This window comes from Anopheles coluzzii, chromosome 2, assembly GCF_943734685.1.
Source record: "Anopheles coluzzii chromosome 2, AcolN3, whole genome shotgun sequence".
NCBI classification, from domain to species: Eukaryota; Metazoa; Arthropoda; class Insecta; order Diptera; family Culicidae; genus Anopheles; species Anopheles coluzzii.
Genome location: NC_064670.1, coordinates 2,824,327 through 2,851,415, shown reverse-complemented (window position 1 = coordinate 2,851,415; position 27,089 = coordinate 2,824,327). Strand labels below are relative to the sequence as shown.

Genomic DNA, 27,089 nt, shown 5'->3' with positions numbered 1-27,089 from the left:
GATTGTGACAGTTTCGCGGGAGAAAAATTCTAGCGAATGCAAATTGGGGTGAGAAACAATAGGAACCATATAATCGCTTGTAATAAATGCTTTACATCAACCTGAGGTATATGAGGAATAAATAAAAATCCTATTTAACAAACAGCAGCAGCAGCGTTGGTTTGTGTGTTTTTATATTTTAAATTATCAATATTAAGATGTGTTTTCCATTATGAAGGCATGTGAGTTTTGTTCCACATTCAACGGTTTGCTGAAATGTTTGAACTCCCGCCGAAGTTTGCTGAATGTCAGCAATCATTTGACAGTTCAACTGTCAACGGAGTGTCCAACTCGTGAAGTGTCCACGAACCCTGCACCAAACGAAACTGCGGAATCAAAACAAAGCTCTACAAATAGTGACTGCGTTCGCAACAATATCGGGATTTAATTCGTTTTTCTACAATAAAACAAAATGTATTCCATTGCATACGGTGGTGAGTTGCTGCAGTTGCCGGTAAGAAGTGAAGGCGAGTGCAACATACCGCTCGCAATCGAGCGTTGGACGGTAAGTAAACCGTGTGCGCAGTTCGAGCTGCAGTGATGATGAAATTCACTTTGGTATCTTGTTGTGCTCTATTTCACAGGGTCTGCTACCATCGGAGTACTACTGCACCCAGAACGGACGCCGTGTATCAGCCGCCGATCATGGCAATCTCGTTCCGGAAGTTCCGCTGCGCGTCTGCGAGCGACTTCCGGGCGGAAAGGGTGGTTTCGGTTCGATGCTGCGAGCCATCGGTGCACAGATCGAGAAAACCACCAACCGAGAGGCTTGCCGGGACCTGAGTGGACGCCGACTGCGCGATATCAACGAGGAGAAACGGCTCAAAGCGTACCTGGAGAAGCAACAGGAAGCGGAAGACAATGAACGGGTCAAGGCGGAACGAAAGATTGCGAAGCTGCTGTCCAAGCCGAAGCACGAGTTTCATGATAAAGAGTACGAGCACGCCCGGAGTGAGCTGGTTGTGGCGGCCGACGAAGCGATCGAGGAGGGATTGCAGAAGGCAATCGTGCTAGAGATGGAACAGGCGGTGAAGGATGCAGTGACGGCTGAAGTGGCTGCAACAGCCAACACGGCTGCTGACACGCAGGCCAAAGACAGTCGCAAAAGGAAGCTGCCGGATACGAAGTCCAAGAAGGCACCAGCGAAGAAAGGCGCCCTGTGGTTAGGTGTGGGAGATCTGAGTTCTTCCAGCGAGACGGATGACGATTCAACGGACGAGAGTAGTGATGGCGCGATGGCGAAGGGAAAACTGGTTGCGGTGTGAGATATTAATAGGAAATTGTTATTATCAAATCATTCACCATTTTTTTAGATGACTATTTGTGTATGGATAAATCTATAAATGGTACTTTATTTGTAACTTTTCTATATTCCCTCATGTAGAGATTAATTAAGACGAGAATATACGTTACGATGTACATAAAGTTGCCGTTGTAATTGTGTAAAGCTTGTGAAGAATAAAAACAAACTTAAGAAGGATAATCATAGATAGTTTTATTATCATTCTGTATTTAAAATACGAAATATTTACTTTTTTCGGATTCTGTAGATCAATTGTAACGCCAATCCGTAGCTCACAAGTAACGCAACAGTAACGCAAGTGGTTTGTGTCATGGAAAATCCACCAGAGGGCGCCACGCACCACGCGAGAGAATCTGCACGTGTCCGTGCACGTGCTGCAGAATTTAATTCCTCCACCGAAGTACTTTCAGCATTATTTATAAAACATTTAAACACTTTGTTTTTTTTGTTCTTAAAGTTCTGGTTTATTAGGCAATAACTTATCCGTTTACAATTACATTTAAACAAAACATATATTATTGTATACTTTCAATAATTTACGACCTTCGGTGCGTGGTAAATGATTTCACAAACTAAAACACAAGAGAAACGCAAAAAATAAATGGTTCAAAGCCCTGGATGAAAAAAAACGCGAGCTCAAAAAAAACAATTTATGCCGTTGGCTTCGGGAAGCACATTCCTATAATCATTCGCTCAACAGGGCCGCATCGCAAATCATATTTATGCTTAATTTTGAACAGCACGATTTAAGAGCTAAAGTGCATATGAAAAGCACCCACAGTACAGAGTGAGATGCACAGTCGCTTCTTATTCGTCCCGTGTCGTGTATGTGTCAAATGATGAACAAAAACCTCGGTCATACCGAGAAGGAAAAACTAAGCAACCATGGCAGAAAACGGCACATCCTTTTTGCTTCCCGAGCGGGTCGCAGACAGCAGCGGGATGTGTCCGCGATACAACAGTGTATAATTACTTGCGCGCCTAATGGTTTCCGGCCTGTCTAGCCGTCCGTCTAGCAAGTGGTGTGGGGCGCGCCTTAAACGCTAGCTACCTAATTTGCCCTCTCCTACTGTGAAAATGTCGTGATCTACGTTCATATATGGGTTTTCGCTTTCTTTTCAACAAGCTCTACGGAATGTGTTTAACAATGCCTAATCTTTATGTTTTCCTTTGAATTTGTTTGAATATCCTTATCCGTTTTTATATTGTTTGTTGGAGGAATGTTAACGACTCTGGCTACGATACGGAAGCTTGGAAAATACCTTTTTTTGAGTAGAGGTAAACGTGTGTATAATATTAGACTCACGGAAGAGCACGGTTTAGTAAATAATGCTACGGGCACCGTGCCATCCCCCGTGCTACCACTACTGCACGAGCTACACACTAAGGCGGAGGGAAAAAGAGTGTCTCTCCATTTGCTAAGGCGCTATCGTTTCGTTTACTTTTCTTTTGTTAAAAAAAGAGGTACGTAATTGCTATAACTTGTATCCCTTTTGTGTTTGTTCCTACGTTTTGTAACAAAATGCACTTTCAGCTTTCTGGAATGTGAATTGTGGATTGTGGAATTCGTTGGCATCCTGTGTCTTGGACCTTTTCCCGCTCACCCCCCGCGTTTGATTAGGTCGGTATGCGCACCAAAAGAAGAGGGGTTTTTCTTTTTCGGGTCGATTTAACGTACCACTAAACCCCCCTGTGAGTTCTTGTGAGTTGTTACGACGCACACACACTAGCACCTTACATGTGTCTGGTGTTGCCAAAGTTGATGCCGCTCTGGGTGGCGCCCTTGTTCGAGCCGTACTGCAGCGAGATGACGGTCTGGCCGGCCCGCAGCTGCTCGTCGCTGAACTGGCGCTCGTTCTTGTCCGCCTCCTTCGGGCCGATCGAGGGCTTGCCGTACTTGCCCGCCTTGCGCCCGAGCGACTGGACGCAGATGACGACCGAGTTGAGATTCTGCCGCTCCCACAGGTCCACGCTCTGGAAGGTTTCCTGCGGCGGCACGCCGAACTTCTTCGCCGCCTCCAGGAACGCGGAGATGTTCTCCATGCACTTGAACGCCATCTTGCTCGTGTTGACCTTCTTCACCGTGCCCGCTTCGATGGCGTTCGCGAGCGTGCACAGCACGGTACCGTCCTTCAGCACCTCGAAAAAGTTGTCCATATCGCCGGACGTGTTGATCGGCTCGCCGGTCACCTCCTTGATCCATTCCAGACATTCGGCGGCCAGCTCCTCGCTGTACTTGGAGTTGATCTGCGAAACGAGTACCGGAAATAGAAAACGAGACAGACACCCATTATTGCTTGCCCTTTTTTCCTTTGATACAACAAAATAGCCGCCCATGTACGGGTAGGAAGAGTGCGTATGTAGATGTCGCCGCACCCTTGACCCTCACCATATTACCATGACAACGGAGTAGAGCGAGCCACTCAGCGCTTATTTGCAATGCATTTGTTTTTGTTCCACCAAGGACACACCTGCACCTGTGTGTGTGTGTGTGTGTTTCACCACGTATGGTAATCCTTGTTCCCTTCCCCTCCGGTGATTGTGTGTTGTTACATTTACGAGCAATGATTGACAAGGCAACCGCTGGAGCTCATTATGAGCAGCATTGCATCCGATTAGAACAACATGTGCGTCTGATGTCATTGTAAACATTGCAAACATTGCAAGCTTTAATTTGTTTGACAAACACAACAACCTCTCAACACTCTTGTTAAGTTAAATAGATGAGTTAGAAGATAAAACAACACGTCATAGAGCGCAAATCGAAAGCGCAACCAATCAACACTTTATGCAAATTGTCGTGAGTAACCCCAACGCCAGTTTTGCATGCATAATTGGGTGACGGGCAGAGCAAAAGATCAAGTGCGATAAATTCGGATCGATCGACACATGTGGTTGTGGAATTTCACTTCCCATCAGGAACGACCCGAGACCCCCACACAGCTGAGAGGAGGGGAGTGCTAATTAATTCCAGCAGCAATTAGCAGCACACACGTGTTGCGCCCATACCACACTACCGGTATTGCAGGATTGTGATGGCGTTACTTTTGTTTTCGAAATTCCCATAAAACACGCTACACACACGGGCGAAGGCGAGAGTGGAAGATGAACGGGCAATTTCGCACAGGAAAAAGCAACCAAACCGGAGCTTTTCCTTCCCGCACGGCTGTTTCGATACATTCCGGTAATTAAACGTGAGCCCAGAAGACACACACACACTGTGTGCATGCAGAGAGAGGTGAGGGCCGTCCTGGGTCTGGGAGGAGTTGGATGTTGCCGTTGCCTTTTATGTCAAGCGAACTTTTTCCTTTGGCGTCGGCTAGATGTCGCCAGCGGATAGGATAGAGAGTCGGACGGACGGACACGCAGAGCAAAGCGATGGTTGTGTTCCGTGTACCCTTTTTTGGCCAAACGTTTAGATTATAGCCAACCAGCGGCTGGCTTGCTGGGACAACCTTTCCTACCTCAGCCCCTTTTTTTCCTAATTTCCTCCGCTGCGCTGGCGACAAGCTTAACCTGGAGAGATAGAATGTCTGGAGGTGGAGGAACGGACACTTTCATTGCTAATTCAAAAAGAAGAGGAAGAAGCGTATGATCGTGATCGCAAGGGGGTACACTGTAATCCCCCTGTAAGAAGAGTCCAGAACTGTAAGACTTCACTTGACGCGGTTGACGTAAGACGCCGAGGAGAACGTGCTGTGAATTTCATCATCGAAGAAGGCGAGGATCGAAAACAAAGTGGAAAGGGAATCTGAATAAGTTTTACCATACCTCCTGGTGTAGCACGTACACTGCATTAGATCAGACGTAATCCGGTGGGAAAAGAGTGAAAAGAGGGCGAAGAAAGTAGCGCATTTTAATGCAAAGATCGTTACAATACTCAGACATTGGACACAACTCCTCGAGAGCAACACGTCAGCCAACCATATAGCCACTCTGTGCTGGTAGTAAACCTTCGGTGATTTAACTCTCCAAAGCAACAAACCATATTGACGGCGTTCCGTTTAAAGATTCTTCCATATTTGGATTTAAAAAAGTACCAACGATCGATGATGATGATGGTGGTGGTGGTGGTGGTGACTGGCTGGCAGAGACGCACTGGTGGAGAACTTGTTTCGAGGACCGAGGTCTCGCCGGTTGTCCCTGGTTGCTGCTGCACTCTCGCGTTTCTCTGTCTCTGTGTGAGTGTTTTTGGAGGGAGAAAAACCTGTTCCTCCATCGTAATAGCCGGCAAACGATGATAAAACCGAAAGTACACACACCACACCACACTGCAAGGGCGGATACGAACCGGAATCTTCCAGAAATTGAAGTCTTGCGTCAGGATGACTAAAGACCAAGGGTGCTTGGGATAGGATGCTAGGTGTTAGGTTATCTTCTTCCCATGACTCACACACACACACACACACACACACACACACACACACACACACACACACACACACACACACACACACACACACACACACACACACACACACACACACACACACACACACACACACACACACACACACACACACACACACACACACACACACACACACACACACACACACACACACACACACACACACACACACACACACACACACACACACACACACACACACCGGAGATCGAGCAGATCAACCTTGGTAGGTAGGAAAAATGATCGATACGACCGAGAGGCGACGCAGGCGACCCGGCGACGACATTGTAGACTTTCCTCCTTGCCCTGTCTAAATATGGCCATGCGAGAATCGATCGTGATTCCAGCGACGTTGCGATCGGACGATCGTTCGGTTGGTTGGGTTTTCTAGTCTACAGAGCAGAGATATTGCTGTTGCTGCTGCTGGGCAGGGTACTTGTATCACCCGTGCCACACTAATCCGATGTTCCGAGTCATCGGCCAAGGCACACCAGAGCGAAACACTGCCGAAAATGGCGGCTTTTTGACGGGTTGAAGGACACACACGCGCTGCAGAGGAGGTGGTGTGGGTTATTCAAATATTTCGCCAATGACTTTATTTGGCCCTCCTCTCCAATGGGTTTTCGTGCCTACGCGCGTGTCATTCGTCATCTTCTGCTGCAATAATAGCTTGTGGTGAGGCGTAAGGTGAGGTGTCCGCATTCTAATATACCAATACGGACACAAAGTCACGTCATGAATTGAGCAAAACCGAATCATTGTTTCGGAAGTGACGAAAGGACCGTTTCATTTCGTTAGTACCTCAGCGTTGATGTTGCAATCGGATAAGCGAAAACGGTGGTCTCACCTCCGTTTATCGGTTTACTCATCGGCGGAGAATTTTGGACATAGATTTGTGCGCTACGGAATGTGTGACCCGTTGTTTCTGTGTTCGATAAAGATGGGTGTGAGTCACCCCAGTGTTGTTGTTGTTGCATGGAAGTAGCCTGGAGGTCTTTGTTTTGGAAGTAATTTTTATGTGCTGCTAGCAGACAAATGTGATGTGATCGAGAATAGAATAGCCGCCAGCAGCTGTTTTCGTTCGCAACTCCATCTCCAAAGAAAGAATATTCTCCAACCCAAACAGAACCCCAACAAAAATCATTCATTGTCAGCAGCACATTCTCGAGCTTCGTTCGTAGCGGGTGTCATAAACCTTTTACAAACGCTTGTGTTAATTACGGCCACGGGATAGTAGCAGCAGATGGTGGTGTTGTGCATGCCCCTATCGCTCCGAAAATGGCTCGTAGCCTCATAAACGGCCTCTGTCGACTTCCAAGTGTTTTTCATGCTCCTCTTCCACCGGCTACTACTACCAGCCATTCGCGATCGCGGTGTGTTGAAAACTTTGCATTCAAATATGGCAACTTCCCTCCTCTCACGCCGACTTCTTCTTCGTCCTGCAGATCATCGCCCCTTCCCTCCTCAATGTGCGATCGCCATTTGGGTTTGACCGAGTTTTCGAGCCACGATCCAGGTCACAACCCGACGGCACCACGGACGGGAGGACAACCTTTTTGGGGCCTTGCAAAGGGTGTTCTCTGGCTTGGTTCAGCGGTGACTCCCCAATGTACAGACACACTGCAGGGGGCATTATACTGTTGTGGGGATGTGTCTAGTCAGCGAATCTACACACACCAGTCGGCTGTTTGTGACTGCTTGCGCGATCACCCCCGTTGTGGCGTGCTCTCGGAGCAGTGGCACTGCTGTTCGGGCGCAAATGCCGATTCATCATCGTATATGGACATTATGTTTTTGCTGTGTAACACGATAACACCGCCATAATGCGAGCTAGATTAACTACGCTACACCTTGATGCACCACCTTTTCTTTAATCGGAGCCACAGCGAGCCAGCCAGCCAGCCAGGCCAGTTCGCTAATGTGTTCGCTCCAATGACAAATGGTGCTGATTTGTGCGCGAAAAGGTATGGCATCCGGCTTCCAGTAGCCGTCCGCCGAATGAAACAACCACACAAAACCAGTAAAACCACACCGAACCATCAGTAGAAAAGCCACACAACAACCGGAGTAGATCATCTTTCCTGCTTCAGGTGTTTGTGTGTGTGAGAGTGGACTCTCCGAGCGTTAATGTCTAAAGCGAGTTAATCTTCTTTGTGTCTCGCTACTAATCTGAACAGGATATGCATTTCTCTCAGTTCAGGGTAGAAAGTGTAAACAGCCACCACGAAGCGGTTCGTAATTTGATCACACATCAGTACTAAGTAATAACCAGCTAGCATCATTTTCCACTAAAGCTCAAGCTTCATTATCGTGATCATAAAAATAATGTCTTTGAGGTCTTACGCAACGGTACCGTAACGAACGATACTGCTATCTCCGTGGTCCATCTTATCCGGACGTATTACACTGTACCCATACTCATCGGGGCAAATACGAAAGCCATAAAGCCCCGTAGGACCTTATTTGTTGAGCTAATTGTTGAAACAAATTGACTCCACCAGACACTATCATCGGAGCCTGATCTGGAGGTGAAGTGCCTTGCCTCGTTCGATACGATGATAAGAGGGCGCGCAGCAGGGCGCAGTGGATGGAGTGTGTTGTGGGTTTATTGATTGGCGGGACTTTATTGCCACTCCATACTCGAATCATGTGATGAACGGTTTCCCTTTCTTACACACACTGCACTGGAGGGAACTGCATCGTTCAAGTGTTTCCTGTGCCATAATCATCCTTCTCCCCCCTCCGCCAAGTGCGAAGAAATCAATTTTGCTTATGCTTTCGGCTCCGTGACGTGCAAATGATGTTGTCCATCCAAAACAGCAATGAAAACAAATGGCAATCGGGTTCAATTTCCTTCGATTGTCATCACAATTGAACGGCGTGGTGGGGACGGAACACGGCCACCGCCTTTCTATCAGTGATACGTATCTCCCTGCATGTCATACAGAAACAGTGCGCTTCCAGCGCATGTCAGCGATCGCGATCGGATGATTTATTTGGGGTGAGATACTGCGGCAATCACAAAAATGGAAAGCAATGGATGGGGTGACATCATAACAACCATCTTTAAGCAATGTGCCTAAAAATGTGCATAAATACTTAATTTTAACTTTCCCAAAAATGACCCAGATTTAGTCTGGGTCCGGTCTTAACCGGTTTATCAGATCGACTCCGAAGAAGACCGCCATTGCTGGGCGAAGTTTGAGCGCACAACAATTGCTAACAAACACACACACACAGCCGATCTGTAAAGCAATATTCTTCAGCGATCGGACACTCTCTCTGTCTTCATCTCGGCATCTCGAATCACGACACGAACGGTTTTTCGTGAATGTTGCAGAATCGATTTGTACACGTCATTGACCACGGATGTACACTTCACCACCGCGTGAAGGTAATGATAATGATGATCGCAGGAACAGTCAAGAAAGCAGAACCAGCAAAACAGACAAACCACCTCCTGTGGGCCCTAGGCAGTGGCAGTGGGTAAAGATCACCAACACGATCACCCGTCGTCAACGAGGGCCGCCGTGCGATCTCTTGCGAAGGAAACCTGAATATCGTTCCTTCCAGAGGGACACAAACGGTCTCCACCGAAAGACGGATAAAAATGGGTCAAATAACTTGTTTTACTTTCGGATTCCGAGCTATGGAGCATTGATTTTTGTATGTGTGTTTATGAGTGTGTGTGTGTGTGAGCGCAATGTTGTTATGAGAGAGCACAGCAAATGACCGAAATTAAAAATAATTCCACAGGAAAGGTACACCCAAATTGTTTCTTAATGCTACTTTCGGGTGGTTCACGATGTTAAATGCCTTTTTCAAGTTCTGATGAGGTGCATCATTATCTCATCAGTAGATGGTGATCATCGTGTCCCAAATAGCCACATTACGACCACAAGGTCGAAAAAAAGTCTTATAATTTTGTTTTCTTCTATTATCAGACTCCACAGTCTTAAAAGGAAATTGGTTCTGATACTTGCTATTTTATATCATGCAGATAGCTGAAAACCTAAGACAACAACCGAAAAAGTCGAAATTTTTTCACGGTTGAACTGTTTCACGAAACTTTCATCTTCATTAACGGTCTTTTCAAGTTGTGTTGCATTGTCGTTGTTATTTATCGAAGATTTTGACAAATACAGAAAGAATCAAAGAAGAAACGAAGAAAAGACTTTTTCTTCGTTCATTTCTTCATGTGTAATGGCGTATGCTTTGACAGATCTTGGCGTGCTACGGTGGGTGATTGTTGTACAGTGCGTGGTTGATGTGAAGTAAAAAATAAGTATAAACTAAAATTAATTAACCAAAATGGCTGATGAAAATTACGCACGCAATATGAAAAAGAGTGGTTTGTTGTACAGACGAAAAAGGAAGTTGGAAGATTTAAGAAAAGAAGAAGAGTGTGGTGCTGCTGCGGAATTCGACTATACCGATACGACTGATGGTTTGTGCTACTTTCCTTTTATTAACCATATCAGATTGCATGAATATACGAATTGTTCTTTTGTTGCAGGTATGGTGCAACCAAACAGTGACATTACAGCTAAACTTCTTGGTGAAGCATCTTTTCAAGGGGATGGCGAACAATTTCCGCTGATCTTTAGTCCAAACGAGGAAGAAGCCGAGAGTGGTAAAGAAGAAGCCGAGTGTGGTGAAGGTGAAGCTGAGAGTGTCGAAGGAGAAGCTGAGAGTGACGAAGAAGAAGATGAGATAGACGAAGGAGCTATTGATTTTGATACAATGTCAGTCTCTGATTGTTTGCATTATTTTGCATTGTATACCAATCAAAAGCACTCGGCGATAAATATGTTGCTTAAGATTTTGAGGACGAAGACTAATTTTGCTCTCCCAAAAGATGCCAGAACGCTTCTAAACACCAATAGAAAGCGTCCAAAAATAAAAGATCTGGGAAATGGTTCATTCTGGAACCGTGGCATTAGGAAAAGTCTAATTCAAAGTTTACGGTAAGGCTATTTGAAACACATTTAGAATTAATTAATTTATTAATTTCTTCCATTATTTAATTGCTTTTTTGTTTTTGTTTTGTTTTTAGATTTGCAACAGTACCAGAAACACTATCTTTAAACATTTTCATCGACGGGCTTCCGTTGCACAAAAGCAGTAAAATACAATTTTGGCCGATCATGATCAACATAAAGGAAATGCCTCAGATTGCCCCAATCACAGCAGCTATTTTTTGTGGGCGTACCAAACCAAAAGATGTGAGAAGGTTTATGAAACCACTGGTACATGAGCTGAATATGTTAATGGACGTTGGTATGGTGCTGAATAATCGTCGAGTCACAATTAAAGTACGGGCAATAATAGCGGATTCTCCTGCCAGAGCTTTTTTAAAAGGTAAATACAAAGTAAGCATGTATTTAAAAAAATTGAAAGATACTAATCCTTTTCATCAAATGTACTTTTGACCGATTTTTTTTTGTATCATTCGTACGCTTTGACTTTCTGGACTCGAATGATCTTTATTACCTAAACAAGTAACACTTCCTCTTACATTCTATCACTTAGAATTGGTCCCTAAATAACGCTTTTACACAAACACTATTTCTTATCATAAATTTGGTTGTCAAAAGTGCGGATTACTGGGCGTGAACCTTACTTTACCCGATTGGTACATCTGTAGTAGAACTATCATCGGATTAAACCAATCAGGCCAACAAGAGTGAGAGGAGGATCGAGCGTCTTGTAATACCATGTAAAGATCTCATGTTATTGTAAAAAAAACTAGTAATGGGTAAAGACAAAAATCGGCATCGTTTCTAAATGAATCCGCCAAGCGGCTTCGTAAGGAAGGTGCACTATTCCAAGGCTAGAACCTTTTACCATCCGGAGCCGCCAGTCGACATCCGGAATTTTACGAATCGTCGGAGTCAATAGCCAGTTCCAGCTGCCGGCTAATGGATACGGATTGCTCTGTTGGCAACCACTTAGGAAATGACTGAATGTGGTTGTCGAAGTCTTTTTTCATGCAACTTGAATGGTTGTGACAGGAAACGCATCTTTAGTGCGCGCTCTGACGCAGACGAAAAACTGCTAGACGTCTTATATGTTTTCCTCCTCAAATTCCAACGCGCTATGTTTTTTCGTCTTCTCATATGTTTTGTTTAGATTTGGAAATTTATAAAATGATTTCCCAGTGTGTTTTATACTTTTATTCATACAGAAACTTGCCCCACACTTCCTTCGCAATTTGTGTAAGCCTTGCACGCTTAGTGTTGTGATATCGCCACCCTTCTATCGAATACAGTACACTTTCGTCTTTCTGAATATATGGAATATGCCTTTCTCTATTTCCTCTTGTTGCCCATGCGGTAGCCTACAGTATAATAATCCACTTTGCCGCTCGGATCTCTCTCTGGCCCGACCTGCTACACTCACACATCACCCGAAGACCATTGCCTGTCTTCGGTGAGTGCCCTTAGCCGTTAGGCAGGTTCGGCCATAACACTTAGTGTTGTGAACTGCTCTTTGTACTTCTTATTTTATTTACACATATTAAAACTTTACATAATAAATAATATAAAAACGTACAACACTTTAAAACGTACAATTACGGTGGTCGCGCACCAGCCGCACCGAGCGCCCCTGCCGAGAGCTCCTGCTCGATCGGCTCGCAAACACACTCTCACTGTGCGCTCGGCACACACTAAGCCTTGCGCTGCTTAGTGTGTGCGACAGTGTGCGTGACACACTGTCGTCCCCCTGGACGTTGACCGGTGGCAGCGCAACTGCCACGGCAAGTCCAGGGGTCGGCACGGCTGCCCACAACACTTAGTGTGTGCGACAGTGTGCGTGTACACACTGTCGTCCCCGTGGACGTTGACCGGTGGCAGCGCAACTGCCACGGCAAGTCCAAGGGTCGGCACGCACGGCTGCCCACAACATCTCTCCCTTTATTTATCCGGAGGAGTCGAACCGACACGGGATATTACACTGAGGGAATACCGGTGTGGTGACACCTTCCGGCCGATGCTGATGAAATCTGGGAATGCTGTGGTGTGGGCGCTTTTCTTAGCTTACGGCTACCGGCACCCTTTTCCGCCCCGCCATCGCCATCGCACTTGATCCGTGTTGGCGACGATTACTTGCGGCGGCGGTGATGGTGCGTGTGCCTTCATCGGGTTGAAGCTCGCTGATGAGATGGTGATTATGAAGTCCCTGTCCCTGTTCATGAAACGGGCTGTAGCCGGGGCGGCATGTCCTCCCTTGCCCCTATAGAACAAGATTGCCACCGGGACGTCATGTGGTCTCGCCCCTCTTTCCACTCACAGTGTTGCAGCAGGGCAACCTCGCCCTCCTTGGACATTGTGACACTATTGCTGCTGTTGTTGATGCTGGGCGACATGGACCCTCGCCCTTCCTTCACACGTTCCTGCTGTTTTTGCTGCTGCACTCTGCTGCTGATGCTTAGTGGCATAGACCCTCGCCCTTACTTCACACGTTGCTGCTGCTCGCTGCTGCTGGTGCTGATGCTGATGCAAGTGATGCTGCATCCAGGGCGGTATGGCACCCTTGCCCTCTCGATCACGATGCTGCCAGGGCGGCATGACCCTTCACCCTTTCTTTGCGCGTTGCTGTTGCTCGTAGTGCAAGCTTTAGTATGGGATTGGACATAAATGACAGCAGCTGCGATTTTGCCGCTTCGTCGCATGCATTTTGTCAAATTTCAAATGGTTTAAATCACATCATATAATGATTATCCCTATAGAGATACAATAATGAGTCATATTAGTACCTCAAACAGGTAGTAAATTGAGAAAACTAATTTCTTGGCGCATGTGACAAAATCGCATTCAGCGCTTTTCTGTCCATTACCTAAGAGAACGGCTAAAAGCTAAAAGTATAGCGTCGGTTCTCACCTTCTAACGGTGCTTTTTTAATTTTTTATGTTTAAAATTATAGATACACGGTACCTCTTATGCGCGGATTCGGAGATACGCGGTTTTCTGAATTTGACAATTCTTTGAGCAAATTTTACTGATTTGACACATCTACTGTCAAAGGCCAAAAAAATTCTCTTTTGATCGAATGTTCAAAACATTTCAAAAGAGTTAAAACTGTTAAATTTAGTCAGAATTTTATCAAATAATTAACTAAGTGGCTAAAACCACCCCATGCTTGCAAAATTACATGAGCATTAGTTAAATTTGGGCTGAAAATTACTGGATTCGACTTACGCGGAAATTCGAGATACGCTGTATTTTTCGGACGTTTTCAGTTCCCATTAACCGTGTATCTCGGGGACCACCTGTGTTTATTTTTTCTTTTTTTATTCTATATTGTACTAGTAGTGTAAGTTTTATGTTTTGAAACTTCTACACATTTATTAAAACGAATACAGGCGGTCCCCGAGATACACGGTACCTCTTATACGCAGATTCGGAGATACGCGGTTTTCTAAATTTGACAATTCTTTGCGCAAATTGTACTGATTTGACACATCAATTTCCAATTGCCAAATAATTTCCGTTTTGATCGAATGTTAAAAACTATTTCAAAAGGTTTAAAACTGATATATTCAGTCAGAATCATATCAAATAATTCATAAAGTGACTAAAACCGCCCCCTACTTGCAAAATTACACGAAAAATTGTGATATTTTAGCTGGAAATCACGAGATTCGACTTACGCGGAAATTCGAGATACGCGGTATTTTGCGGCCGTTTTCGGTCCCCATTAACCGTGTATCTCGGGGACCGCCTGTACAATAATAAATAATAACAAAACACAATACAATGAAGTATGAGGCCGCGCGCACGAGCCGCACCATGAGCCCTGCTCGACCGGTAGCCTGTAACACACTCACTCTTCTGGGTTAGATGCGCTCTGCACACACTTAGCGCGCATCGCTAAGTGTGGCGTAGTAGTGTGCGTGAGCGCAGTGTCGATCCCTGGATGTCGACCAGCAGCAGCGCAACTGCTACGGCAAATCCAGGGCTCGGCACGTCTATCCACAACAGTAAGGTAGATAAGTTAGATAAGTTAATTCAGCGTAACTTGATCAAAGGGCTCTAGGCCTACTATTATTCTTACCAAAATTAAAAATCAGACTGCCTCCTGGCAAAATTCTTCACAACGATTAAAAGCTGTGGCTTTACGCTACATCTCGCAAATCATGTGTGTTCATGTACTTTATAAGATATCAATTCAAATGCGAATATATAGTACTCATACTATTTTTCTTTTCAGGTGTTGCATATTTCAATGCAAAGGAGGGATGTGCAAAGTGCACCTGCGAGGGAGAATTCAATGACGAAGGCAGATGTACCATTTTTAAGGATACAAATGCACCACTGAGAACGGATCGTAACTTTCGTCGTAAGGTGTACGGAAAACATCACAGGGAAGTATCGCCTCTTCTAGGCTTGAAGAATTTCGATATTATTGATGATGTCATAGTTGGTGACAATCTTCATTTAATCGATTTGGGGATAATGCGTAGATTACTATTAGGTTGGAGAGATGGAAAACTAGGTCTTAGAACTAAATGGTTTGCTAAACAGATTGAAGAAATATCTAAAAAAATTATAAAAGTTAAACTGCCCAAAGAAATCCATCGAAAACTTGGTCCACTAGAAGACCTCAAATTTTGGAAAGGTACCCAATTCCATAGTTTTTTTAACTATCTTAGCATTTATATTTTGAAAGATAATTTGCCTGATAAAGAATATGAGCACTTCAAACTCTTGTTTTGTGCCATAGTTTTGCTATCTTCTGAAGTTTATCGTTCTAATTGGAAAATCGCTGGTGAAATGCTTAAGGTTTATGTTGAAGATTTCGGTAAACTGTACGGAGAGAAATTTTTAACCAGTAATGTGCACAACTTAATTCACATCTCAAAAGAAGTACAAAAGTTCGGTCCTTTACCTTCAATTTCCACCTATGATTTTGAAAATGCTCTGGGAGGTTTAAAAAAACATCTTCGCAAAGCAGATCAGCATCTTCAACAAATAGTAAATAGACTATCGGAATTGGAAGCATTTAGTCATGATTTACGTTCTATGAATCATAAAGAATTTTGCATATCAACCAAAACCAAACCAAATGGGGATACCATCTTGCAAATGAAAAATTTTATACTTTGTAAAGATAACGGAAACGAATGGTACATGACAAAAGATAATAAGATTGTCAAATACACAAAGTCTTCAGAACAAAACAACAAAAAGATAAGTATATTTGGACAAGAAATAACCGACAAGACAGATTATTTTTTATCACCATTTCCATCAAGAATTATAAACATTTTTCTTGGCGATCTTAAGAGCTTAAATCCTAACGAACTAGTTTGTCATCCTGGCGATATTAAATGCAAATTAGTTGCGTATAGTGTAGATAATAGTTCTGAATATTTGTTTATTCCATTGTTGCACACGTTAACCTAAGTTTAATTTCACGTATTGAAATAGAAAATGTTAGAGCTAGATTTATGTAGTAAGTAAGGCAAATAAATGAAAGGTTTTATGTTTCTTAAATGTAGGCAAGAATTTATATTAATTTTCTTTTACGGCTAGTTGATTTGCGTAGACCTTTGGCCTTAGATCGTTCTAATGCGTGTTTTAATCTATTCATGAAGAAACCTCGCACCGTTTCATCTGTGACTGGCACAAGGTTAGTACTTCCTACGCATTTAAAAAGATTTACTACATTTTTAAATGAATGCATTGCTATTTTAGTTCCTGATTTAGAAATACCTGTCCATGTGCACTTTGTTAAGAAACTCCTATCGAAAAGGGCATCAAGGGTTGCTAACATTCTGTTGTTTATATCTTTATCAATAATTTTTTGTTTCAATAAGCTTACTACTTGGGTATAATATTCTTCCTCATCTAAATCATTTTCAAATTTTTCCAGATCTTCGGCATTGTCTACGAATGGATGGTCAAAACCAGTAAGATTAGTAGTACTTACTTCGGTATGATTAAGTAAAGTATTTAATTGTACTTCGATTATGCCGATACGACTCACTATTTTCTTTTGTTCTTTTAAAATCTGCTTTTGCTCATTACGAAGCTCTATCATCATATTAGTTTGGGCTTCTAGTATTTCTTTTATCGTCTTGTCACGTGAAACTTCTTCTGGGACTACCTCAACTGAACCAACATATTCATCCACTTCTGACAAACTTGGTGTAAGAGGCGACGTAGGTGGTGAGGAGATGTCGATTTCATTCTCGACGCGGATTGGAGTTAAAGAGTTTTCCACAATTCTTGTTGAAAACATATCAGCGTATGAAGTTGTTTCTCTGCAACTAGCTAATATCGGTTCCTTTCCGGAATCTGTAGATGATTCGCCGGACATGATCATTATAGTGCAATCAGCAGCTTCGTATGATAATCCTTGCCGCTTAATCTGACACTCCTGTTTCGTCCATCCTTCTTCCGGAACACTATTATCATTCGTAATTAGATGTTGTATGTTTCCTTTAACGTTTGGCCAAAACAGATATGTTTTTTTATGGCTAGTGCCTTGAACCCAGGAATCAGGAACAATGCTTAATTCAGCGTACCCTTTAGGCCCACGGGTTTGCACTATTGAGAATGGCATAGTTAGATATTGCTGTAAACAAATAGAAATGCTTTTAATACATTAGAAAATCAGTACTGTACTCATGTACTACTCACTTTCTTCTCACGGATACGGAAAACACGTACAAACTCTTTGAACTAAAAGATTTTTTATTATTTACTGCTTTTTAATTACAGTGCTTCGCCAGTAAGTTGTGGCAATAGCCCAATGCAATAGCCAGCATTCGGAACACAATACTCGATTGAAACAAAAAACTAGAACCTTCCAGTTTGCAGTCTGATGAATTTATGAGGAATTTTCAAACCCAACACAATACTCATTTGTATTGTATTTTCATTCGGCGGATATGTTTTTGGCGCGTGTACGGAAAGAGATAAAAAACATTGAGTTGTCAAGCAAAACTAAACGAAAAAAATAAACAACGAAATTTTTTTAACGAATCATCCAAACTTTCAATTTTTTTCGAATTATTTCATTTAAACAAAATGAACCATGAAAAGAGTCTGAAATGTTTCATTACCATAAATTAAATATTTCATATTATGGTACTTTTTTCTATAATTATGGCTTAATAATTTTCACAAACCAAGTCTTATTATTACTGCTATAAGTATATCTTTAAGTCACTATATAAGACGTCGTAAATCGGTTCTGATATGAGTCTGTTATCATGATTTGGCTATTTGGGGTTACAAGACGATAGCAACTTATCATCAAAATGGCGCAATTTCTGATGATACCATTATCTATTGATTTAATGGCGTGATAATGTGGAGGTATGTGCGGCAATGATAAGGTACGAATGAAGCAAACTTCCATCATGCAGCTGACGAATTGTAAGGCGTACTTAATTCTGTGGACTTCAATATTTCCCCCCCCCATCTTCGATCTTCAAGATCACACTTCTTCAATGCGATCGTATTAACTCCACCGCGTTTCTAGCTCTCACCACCTATCATTCTATCTGTCAGAAGATCTGACAACAATTATCAAATGCCAACACCACCACCCAGCTTCAAAGTGGTGATCCGCAAAGACGAACACTGGACAATAGGGATGGAGGAGGAGAAGATGCTGCAGCCAAACTGGAATTTTGATGCCGCAAAATATTGCCTCCACCACCTTTTTGCGGATGGACACACGACGGCAAGATGTTCAACGCTGCTTCTTTGGGGCGTTGCGAGACGAAACTAGCACGAGACTGCCAAATCATTGCGTTTGATTTGATTTGGGTGATCTTTCGCGCCCTCCTCCGCCGTTTGCCTCTTGTGGGATTCTTCCTTTGTGTGTCCATTCGCACACTTATCGTTGTACACGTTCAATTAATCTTAAGCTACCAACAACCACAACACAGACAAGGCTAGGCACTAAAGCTTAAGATCAACTGTACCCGCTTCAAGGCAACGAAATTGCCGCGCGCTCGGTTGGGGTAGCAGCGCGCGTTTAGCAACGCGAGTGTGTCAGATCGATCGAAATCTTCTCCAGCAGCTGCCTCGATAAACAATAATCAGACCCCGCCACAGGCAGCAGCAGCAACGAGCGATACATCCCTCTGCGTTGACCGCAGACACGACGTCATGAAGTGTCTATGGAAATGATTCATGAAGCATCACCACCACTGTACTGTGTGTGTGCGCGCAGGGTCATAGGAGCGCGCGCAATACAAAACACGTGCGTTGATCATTAGAGTAAGAGAGACCGTCGTGGAGAGCCTGTGGAGGACGCGTCTGTGTGGACGACGTGGATATGGTGGATGCAGGAATATTCTAGCACTTTGTGAAATCGAACCATTGTGTGTTTATCACAGTGGAGCAGTGGAGAATTCGAAACGTGGTGTCGCGTGACGTCCTGGATGCAGCTGTTTATTGGCAGTAAACATTCACACCTTATCACACTCAACAATGAGTTGTGGTCACAGCAGTTCCTGCCCTGGGTAATTGGTTCGGTGTGTGGTAGTTGTTCACAACGTGATACCGATGTAGTGATTCGTACCTATGAGCAAGTGTGCAGTAATGTTGTTTGATAATACTTTTACACTCTTGCAGGTACTAAATGTCCATCCAGTCGGTGGAACTGATGCGTCAAGAGAGTAAACAAACTATTATCCCCCGTTTAAGTGACGCCGTTCTAACGCTGATAGGCGATTGGATGACTTCATCGCTCGAAATGTTCTCCACAGGCCCTCACCCTCCATCGGGGCGCATTTTATTGAATTGTCGATCATTGCAGGGCACGTATTTGGCGGTTTCAATTGCAGCAGTAAGCGCTGAGTTAACTGTCTAAAACCATTTAATGGTAATGTCCCACTGCTTATCTGCTAGAACGGCCACCCTATACAAGTACCAGTACAGGGCTGAGCGCACTGGAGGACGTGGTCGTCGTCTTGGCACTGGAGCTTATCTATGGTTTATTTTTCCACCCTCCGTGCTTCGATGGTTCATTTAGTGAGCTAATGAAATCCATAACCCACCGTTGTGCCGGGCTTGGTGACTCCCCGCGTCTGGCTGGTATGTGTTGACAGAGGGGAACACACACCACACGACCCCAGTATCGAGGGGGCCTGAGTGCCAGACACCGTGAAACCTTGCAGTGGATTTACACCATTTACTGTACAGCTCGACAAGGGCTGTTGTTAGAGCTGTAGTGGTGACATGTACAGGTCCCCATCCCCCGTTGAGTGAGCACACAAATTAACGACAATCCTAACACTAATCGCCACGCTAATGGAGAATGTTCCGTACGGCTCACACACTGCCATGGTGCCACACCACCGAAACGGAACCTTTTGGTTTCAATATGAAGAATAATCAATTTGATTGATTGACCCACATCTCTCTCTCTCACCAACTCAGTGTGTTGGCGTGGCCGCGGGTGGTGTGATGGGTTCGTAGATTTGAACTCCCCGTCAACAAAACAGAGGATCCCAAAATATGGATGACTTCACAGTGCGGCAAATGATCTCATGCACACAGAAAGACAGAGCGATCACGTTTTCGCCGTAGCCCTACTCAGCGAGAAGCCTCTCCGCTCAGCTCGCTTTTAAGGGCCGATGATAAGCGACTCACTGACTAAGCGAAAACACTCCACTGGTGGATGAGTTGGGTGACTGGAGCTAGCAGCGATCCAGTTACTGCAGTGCGTGAATGCTCCGTGAAATCCTCTCCACACACCAAAACGAGCCGCGGAAGGAAGTCTCTGCTTAACCGAACCGAGTTGATTGATGTGACATGGGAAATGGGTGCGTGTGTGTGAGACCCTACACCCTACACAACCCCCCGGCAGATGACGGTGTATGACAGTTTGCTTTTGCTGCCCGCACAGGAAATACGTCATCATGAACGCGTTGGGTCCAACACGGCACGACGACAACTCCTGCTATCTTTTCACATCGGTGTATGTGGAACCGTTGCAACCGGTGCAAGCGTTATCGTCTTTCCCTTGTAGGCTAGGCTGGGGGCAGCAGAGAAGGTGCAGACGGGCCACGGTCGGAGAACGTGAGTAAGTGGGCCTATTCGAGCATCAAAAGGGAGAGCACCACACCTTGTCGTGGTTCGCGCGTTGGGTCCAATCGATAGATAGCCGCTATCAGGAGCGTTCCAAATTCCATTAGTCGGCAAAGAATGGCGCAGAAAGAGCCAATAGATATAGGAAGGAGAAATGAGCGTCCCTTACTCGCAACGGGGGAATGAATTTTGATGCTTCCCAGACAGGCGGAAACCGATCGGATTAAAGTATTACGGACAAGGCAACGCAGCGTTTGGGGCCAAAATAAAGCAACCCAATTGACTCATTGGATTTCATAGTGGCCCACGACCGCCTAACACACACACCTTTGCCATTGAACACGGCCGGCGCCGTATCTTTCTCGGTCAATAGTAAACTCTTTGCTCGATTTTCTCCTCGATTTAAAACATGAAACATTTATCTACAATCTTCGACATCCAGGAAAGAAAGCAACGACGACCACGACGAAAGTGCTCTCAAATATAATTAAACCAGCTGCCCCAGCCCTGCCCTAACCTAGCCGACCGAGTAGAAAGCAATTAATCATATCCTACTATCCCAAACGGTACTCGCGCCTTGGGGAAGTTCGCAAAAGCCACAAAAAAAACCCTCACAAGGGTGATCATTTCAAGTTCGACGTGTCCATGTCGATACGCCGTTTGGTTGGCTTGCCGCCGCTACCCGATTGAAGGTGCCGAATGTTTTGGCGATTTTACATTTGGCGCAATTAACTTCTCCATCACGGACCATCATCACGGAGATGGGGTTGAGGGGAGAGAGTAGTTTGGGGAGCACAATAATTAATACCACATGCTAATGGGGGAAAAGGGAAATGCGCTCCGGCGTGCGGGGTTCGGTAGGTTAACAGGCGTGTAAATGGAGATTTGGAAGCGATAGGACAACGGTGGATCAGCGGAAGAGTGGCGACGACCTCACCTTACAAAAGGGTGGCCAGGCAATTTCTGCACTAAATGACCCACTTTCTTAGGCGTTCGCTTAATCGACACATTCACGCGCGCACGGAAGCTGTGGAGTGTAGAGAGACACGTCTTTGTGTGCCACGGGTACATTGTTTAGGAATTGGTGATGAGTGCGATAAAGGCAGATAACATCAGCAACTCCAAACCTCACGTTACAAGAAACAATAAATCAGATTTTATCCAACTATCTTGATTTACCCCTTTACCTTAGTTTACTCGAGAGAAGAACCAGCCAGCAACGGGATCACCGGAAAGATCCTCCACCAAAGCGATCGTCGTGCACTATATTGCTGAAGAACTCTTCCAGCAATAAAAGTATCACCATAATAAACCTTCCCCCCCAGCGAAAGGTAGAGGGGAAAGTGGGCTCGCGGCTTGTGATGACGGTGGTTTGGGGTTCAGTTCTTCATGTGGCGCGGCGAGTTAACGGCATAAGCGTCACGCATCAATTCATTGTTTTCGGCTTTTTGAGGAGTACTGTTGTTTGGACAACAGCAGACAGTTCGTATGTTAGACGCGTAAGCGTAATTGAATGCATCCCTCAAAGCGATGACTTGACTGCTGATGTACAGCGTTTCCGGTGCATCGTTTCGTGTGCAGGAAGTTTCAGGAAAAAAAGCAACGAAGAAAGCATTTCCAGAACAAACGCCCAGAAACCCACGTAAGATCAGGTCATCAGGTACTCTCCCTAAGCTCTATATGCCTAAAACGTGTGTTTCTATTATCAATTCAGTTTATCAAACGCAAAAGTTCGTGTCGTGGCGAAGGTGCTCGTGCCAGCCCGTTTTCATGACCCGCCAGGGTTTTCCACATAAACCTTCCCTCTTTATCGCGTGCCACTCGTGTTGTTTGGCAGCTGAATGGACTTGGAGGCTCGGTTTTGTGGGGGGTTTGTATTTAAAAAAGAGAAGCTCCAAACAAACAAGCTTACGGGGGGGGGGGGGGGGGGGGGGGGGTGGGGAGAACACGGGTGTAATTCTTGAACCGGTTAATGGACGCTTTTTGTTAAGCGTTCTGCTAGTAAAGCAAACACGAGCACACTTTTTAAGGCATTTCCTTTTACTACTTTTTACCCTTGCCCATGATGATGCCCATGATAGTTGACCGCGGTGCGTAACGAGGGAGGAGGCTTGCGCCTCGACGACCCAGTCTGCCGCCTCCTTAGTTAGACGTGTTGGCGGTCACCATCTTCACCGTAAGGCGCGCTACAGCTCTACAGCCAGGCAAGGTCTACGCTGCCCGGGTCCATGTCACCCGTGTTTTGTGGTGCGATGTCAGGGCTTATTAAAAGCAGAACTCATCCTCTGCTCCTCCGCCCCCCGCAGTTAAGCCATTCAAACGAAGTCAAGGTTTGCTATTTTCAAAGCGGGCGGCAGCGTAATATGGTCAGCTTCTCGTTTACTGGAAGTCATCAGAAATTCTATCTGGAAGCACCACTTTACTTTCTTTCCATGCTGCTGTCGGTCACCCTTCTCTCCCGTTCTCACTGGACGAATGCTTACTGTCCTTGAGCGCGACACTTGAGATATTATCCCACGCTCTTCGGAATAATCACTGTTGTGTGTTGGGGCGAGGCTTTGTTTCCGCTACCTCCGAGCCGTTGCTTCGTTTCTCGTCAAACTTTAATAGCCAACGTTAGCCGGCAGCGCGTGGCAACCGTCCTGCCCTCCTCATGTGCTCCAAAACGTGGCGGTGGCGACGAATACACACAGCGGCTTAAGAGCATCTCAAAGTCGAAACATTCATCTGCGAAAAGGCGTAAAGGTGTATGTGTGTAGAAGTGTGGCGTGAGTCATCCAACGCAGCAAAATTCAATAGCATGTAGCATTTGCCCATTCGATGATGACCGTTGGGTGATCGTTCTCGCTGGATTTTGAATTCAAACTTCAACAGCTGAAGCGTGCTTCAGTTACCATGGCAACCACGCCACGTTGAGCGGCCGGCGCAAATGTTAGCGTCAATCGCATGATGTTTGAAGGTAAAATTTGAATTATTCGTCGTTTTTCGTTACAAAAACGATCATTATCTTCTTTGTTGAGATAATATACTTTAATATTTAGGACACGATTGGCGTTTGGCTTTACTGCAGAAATTCACACACACACTGGCACATTGTGGTTCACCCTCTGCCATGTACGGGTATGTATGCTTTTTGTGAGGTCTTCTTTGTGCGTGATTATTACACTTCGCCCGGTGCGCGGTGTTTTTTTATTACCTTTCCGAATGATTCGCGTTTTGACCAGAGCGAGCCACAAGGAAACAAGGACGCCAAACATCCGTGTTTACAGAGGCGAGCGTTATTTTGAACGTGAAGCCCACCACGGAAAGCGGACGTGACACAAAGGAGGGAAGGGGCCAGCAAAGTAACGATCGAGTGGAAGGAAGATGACATCATCCGGGGCTGGTTGCGCGTTCGTTATTTTTTGCTATAGAAAATATGATGCCTTCTTTTACCCGTCAGCATGAACGACTTTTTTCCGTTCGCTTGCGCGGCAAAAAACAGGCGCGGCCAGCAAATACGATAATATGAATCCCCGGCACACCTCACCCAAGGCAGCACCAATATCCACGGTGTGTTGCGTTCCGATTTATTTCCGCCATATAGAGAGACAGGCAACAGCAAGGGGTCCCCAGGGTCAATTTTCCTTGCGCCCTTATCCTTGACTTTTTTAGCAGCGCTTGTGCGCGTATGAGCGAGAGATGTTTTTTGATACGCAAAGAAAAGGGCACACAGTAAAATGGGAAGCAGAATCGGAAGTAACTTGCCAGAAAGGTTGGGAAGCAATGTGAATGTCTGGAATGTCCGGCCAAGACACATTAATTCGGTGCAGGGCAAAGGAATTGAAACGAAAACGAAGCACAATAACCAAACTGTAGGGCTAAGGGATGGGGGGGTTCGTCTCTTTTGCCAACGAAGAGCTGAGGGGAAAATGGGGGTTTGCAAAATCAGCTACCGATGAGTTATTCTTGCTCTTTTTTTCGTATAAAAGTGTGTGCAAGAGAACTGCGCTGCGGGTTAAATTTGCAGCAGATGCTCGCTTTTTCGGCTAATTGAGAATTAATTGCATTTGTGGGGCGAAATGCGGGCATCCCTCTCTTGGTGAGAGCTACTAATCAGCATAATGGAAAACACATTAGTTTGGGGCAGTCGAAGATATGATGTTCGTTTGAACAGAAAGAGTATAAATGATTGTTAAAACGACCGCACGCAAATATATGTATGACCGCTCGAACGTTTTGCCCAACTGGAAAGGGCGAATTTAGGGGTGCAGAAGCAAGCCCTAAACTGGTTTATGGTTTAAGTGCGTTACGTTTGGCTGATGATTTCGTGGACGATTTTGTATCTGTCGATGGACACGGGAAGGCAAAGTGTCGTGATAGCACTCCAAAAAGCTTCCTCCCGTTTATGGCGAAGAAGGTGTGGCGCGACAGAGGCCCTCTGTGTCTTCCTCCTAACTTTGATTGATTGCTTCGCATGAGCAAGCATATTTCAAATCATGCGAGTGTGTGACATCCGCCTATAAAACGGAATGTGTTATTTTTTGCACACAAAAGCTACCACACAATGGTGGGAAAATGCGTTGGTGAAAGATTTCTTAATTGATCGTGTGTGTGTGTGTGTGTGTGAGCGTGATCGTACGCAGCTCTTTGCACAAGTGCAATTTTTCAAACGCTATGCTCGTGACGGTTAGAAAATCGGTTATTCAAATTAATGTGTCGGCTGAACACGAAACACCAGGGCCTCTTATATTCTTTGCACCCCTCCGAAGACGAACTAGCCATGTACACACACACACACAACCTCAAAGTGCACGGCCCCGGTCGGACACGTTGCGTTCTTCCACCGGTAAAAAGCGGGTCAAGTAAGGCAGCGAAAAGCATAACCAGACAGAGAGACAAAATAAAAGCCTATCAGCGGCTCGAGGCGAACGGGTTGACCAGAAAGACCGTGCCGCACCTGGTGACCGAAGGCGAAGGCGCCGTGCGCGGAAGGGAATATCAGGATGGAAAGCATTCCAATCCCAAGTCCCGTTTCTCTCTCTCTTTCTCTTATTTGCTGGGACGGTATAACAGTCTTTTTGTTAATTCCCGAGTGGGTCGACCCGAACAGAGAGAGGCTGGCGGCGGAATGCAGATTGACCAAAACGGAATTCCTGCGCACGTTTGTCTTGTTGCATTGGAGAGAAAGCCGGTGGGGTGAAGAGATGCAACCGTCTCCCACGCAATGATCACTCCCGCCCGAAAGTGCAGGACGAGGAGAAGAAGGCGGAAGAAGCAGAATGGAGAACGGGGAGGAGGATCTGTGTGGGGTCGCAAACCAACTGACGACATGCACACAACCAACCAACCAACACTGACACACTCACCTTTCGCTGAGCTTCGGCGGCGAATCCGGATTTCGGTGCACGATGCGTCGACATGGTGGTTCTGTTGTTGTTGTTGTTGTGTTGTTGTATTGCACTGCACACAAACACACGGGGATGTCTGTTTTTTGTTCTGTTTAATCCGATTCCGGAGAAGGGTTTTCTACTAGTCGTTCGGTAGAACTGCGGGGTGGGAGCTTGCACGGAAGGCAGTGCGGACACACGCGGGAAACGGTCTGTCTTGTGCGGAGAAGCGGCGGTGACAAAAGTGCAAACACTACGAGCGGAGCGAGAGAGAGAAACGTCCGAACGCGAACACGGCACTTGAAGAATTGAATAGCGGAACACGCACCCGAGCCGTCCGAAGCTCGTGCATGCACATCGCGTCGGCCTAACCTTTGTGTCGGTATGGTGGTCACTTCGGGAGGGGAAATGATTTTTGTTTTGTTTAAATATCTATCGTTAGATTTTCGTGTGATGTGCTTTCAATTGTAAAGCTTGCACGTAGAAATGCTAAAAACAACACGTGGACAATAGAAAATGTGTGTAAAAATGAAACCGAATCATTCACATCTGTTATTTTCGATCCAAATAGTGTCACAAACTAGGCACATTGAAACACTGCAGGATAGATCTCCAATACCTTCTACGAAAAACATCGCACAATCAATGGAGAGTGGGTTTAATTTCGAGAATAGGGTGTGCTTTATCATTTCTAAGAACTTGAAACACGGCTGGAGTTGAGCATAAGGGTTAAATCCCGAACACGAATAGCGGTTGCCTTCGTGGACCCGGAAAGGGGGTGTGAGGCATGCCGAGGCTGAGTGTAACCGCGGAGTGCCGCAACCGCTTTTCCCACAGGGCAAGGCGAGCTTTTTGGCGACTCAAAACGTCAAAAACCGTCACAACTGCTTTCAAAAAGCATCGCCAGCGAG

At 45.2% G+C, this 27,089-nt stretch overlaps 4 protein-coding genes across 4 annotated transcripts; 2 read left to right on the top strand and 2 right to left on the bottom strand.

Moving 5' to 3' along the window:
• The first annotated feature begins 341 nt into the window (after positions 1 to 341).
• On the top strand, positions 342 to 1,971 carry LOC120951843 (replication stress response regulator SDE2). Its single transcript, XM_040370814.2, has 2 exons — positions 342 to 544; positions 624 to 1,971. The coding sequence occupies exons 1-2, from the start codon at positions 452 to 454 to the stop codon at positions 1,302 to 1,304; spliced, it is 774 nt and encodes a 257-aa protein (XP_040226748.2). The 5' UTR covers positions 342 to 451; the 3' UTR covers positions 1,305 to 1,971.
• LOC120948127 (myophilin) lies at positions 1,836 to 26,506 on the bottom strand. Its single transcript, XM_040364132.2, has 2 exons — positions 26,158 to 26,506; positions 1,836 to 3,589 (listed from the first exon to the last, which is right to left on the bottom strand). Exons 1-2 carry the CDS (start codon positions 26,209 to 26,211, stop codon positions 3,077 to 3,079), a joined length of 567 nt encoding a protein of 188 aa, XP_040220066.1. The 5' UTR covers positions 26,212 to 26,506; the 3' UTR covers positions 1,836 to 3,076.
• LOC125906784 (uncharacterized) lies at positions 5,863 to 16,274 on the top strand. Its single transcript, XM_049607229.1, has 4 exons — positions 5,863 to 10,200; positions 10,270 to 10,720; positions 10,810 to 11,114; positions 14,967 to 16,274. The coding sequence occupies exons 1-4, from the start codon at positions 10,065 to 10,067 to the stop codon at positions 16,160 to 16,162; spliced, it is 2,088 nt and encodes a 695-aa protein (XP_049463186.1). The 5' UTR covers positions 5,863 to 10,064; the 3' UTR covers positions 16,163 to 16,274.
• On the bottom strand, positions 11,137 to 22,722 carry LOC120952221 (uncharacterized). The gene is made up of 2 exons (XM_040371436.2): positions 17,402 to 22,722; positions 11,137 to 17,336 (listed from the first exon to the last, which is right to left on the bottom strand). The coding sequence occupies exon 2, from the start codon at positions 17,322 to 17,324 to the stop codon at positions 16,266 to 16,268; it is 1,059 nt and encodes a 352-aa protein (XP_040227370.2). The 5' UTR covers positions 17,325 to 17,336; positions 17,402 to 22,722; the 3' UTR covers positions 11,137 to 16,265.
• Positions 26,507 to 27,089: the final 583 nt, after the last annotated feature.

What these genes read in the sequence shown, in the direction of transcription:
- LOC120951843 (XM_040370814.2), top strand. Translation starts at nt 452, where the DNA reads ATGTATTCCATTGCATACGGTGGTGAGTTGCTGCAGTTGCCGGTAAGA. An exon ending in TCGCAATCGAGCGTTGGACG is followed by an intron (nt 545 to 623) that starts GTAAGTAAACCG and finishes TCTATTTCACAG; the next exon opens with GGTCTGCTACCATCGGAGTA.
- LOC125906784 (XM_049607229.1), top strand. Translation starts at nt 10,065, where the DNA reads ATGGCTGATGAAAATTACGCACGCAATATGAAAAAGAGTGGTTTGTTG. An exon ending in AGTCTAATTCAAAGTTTACG is followed by an intron (nt 10,721 to 10,809) that starts GTAAGGCTATTT and finishes TTTTGTTTTTAG; the next exon opens with ATTTGCAACAGTACCAGAAA. An exon ending in TGCCAGAGCTTTTTTAAAAG is followed by an intron (nt 11,115 to 14,966) that starts GTAAATACAAAG and finishes TTTTCTTTTCAG; the next exon opens with GTGTTGCATATTTCAATGCA.
- LOC120952221 (XM_040371436.2), bottom strand. Translation starts at nt 17,324, where the DNA reads ATGCCATTCTCAATAGTGCAAACCCGTGGGCCTAAAGGGTACGCTGAA.
- LOC120948127 (XM_040364132.2), bottom strand. Translation starts at nt 26,211, where the DNA reads ATGTCGACGCATCGTGCACCGAAATCCGGATTCGCCGCCGAAGCTCAG. An exon ending in CCGCCGAAGCTCAGCGAAAG is followed by an intron (nt 3,590 to 26,157) that starts GTGAGTGTGTCA and finishes CTCGTTTCGCAG; the next exon opens with ATCAACTCCAAGTACAGCGA.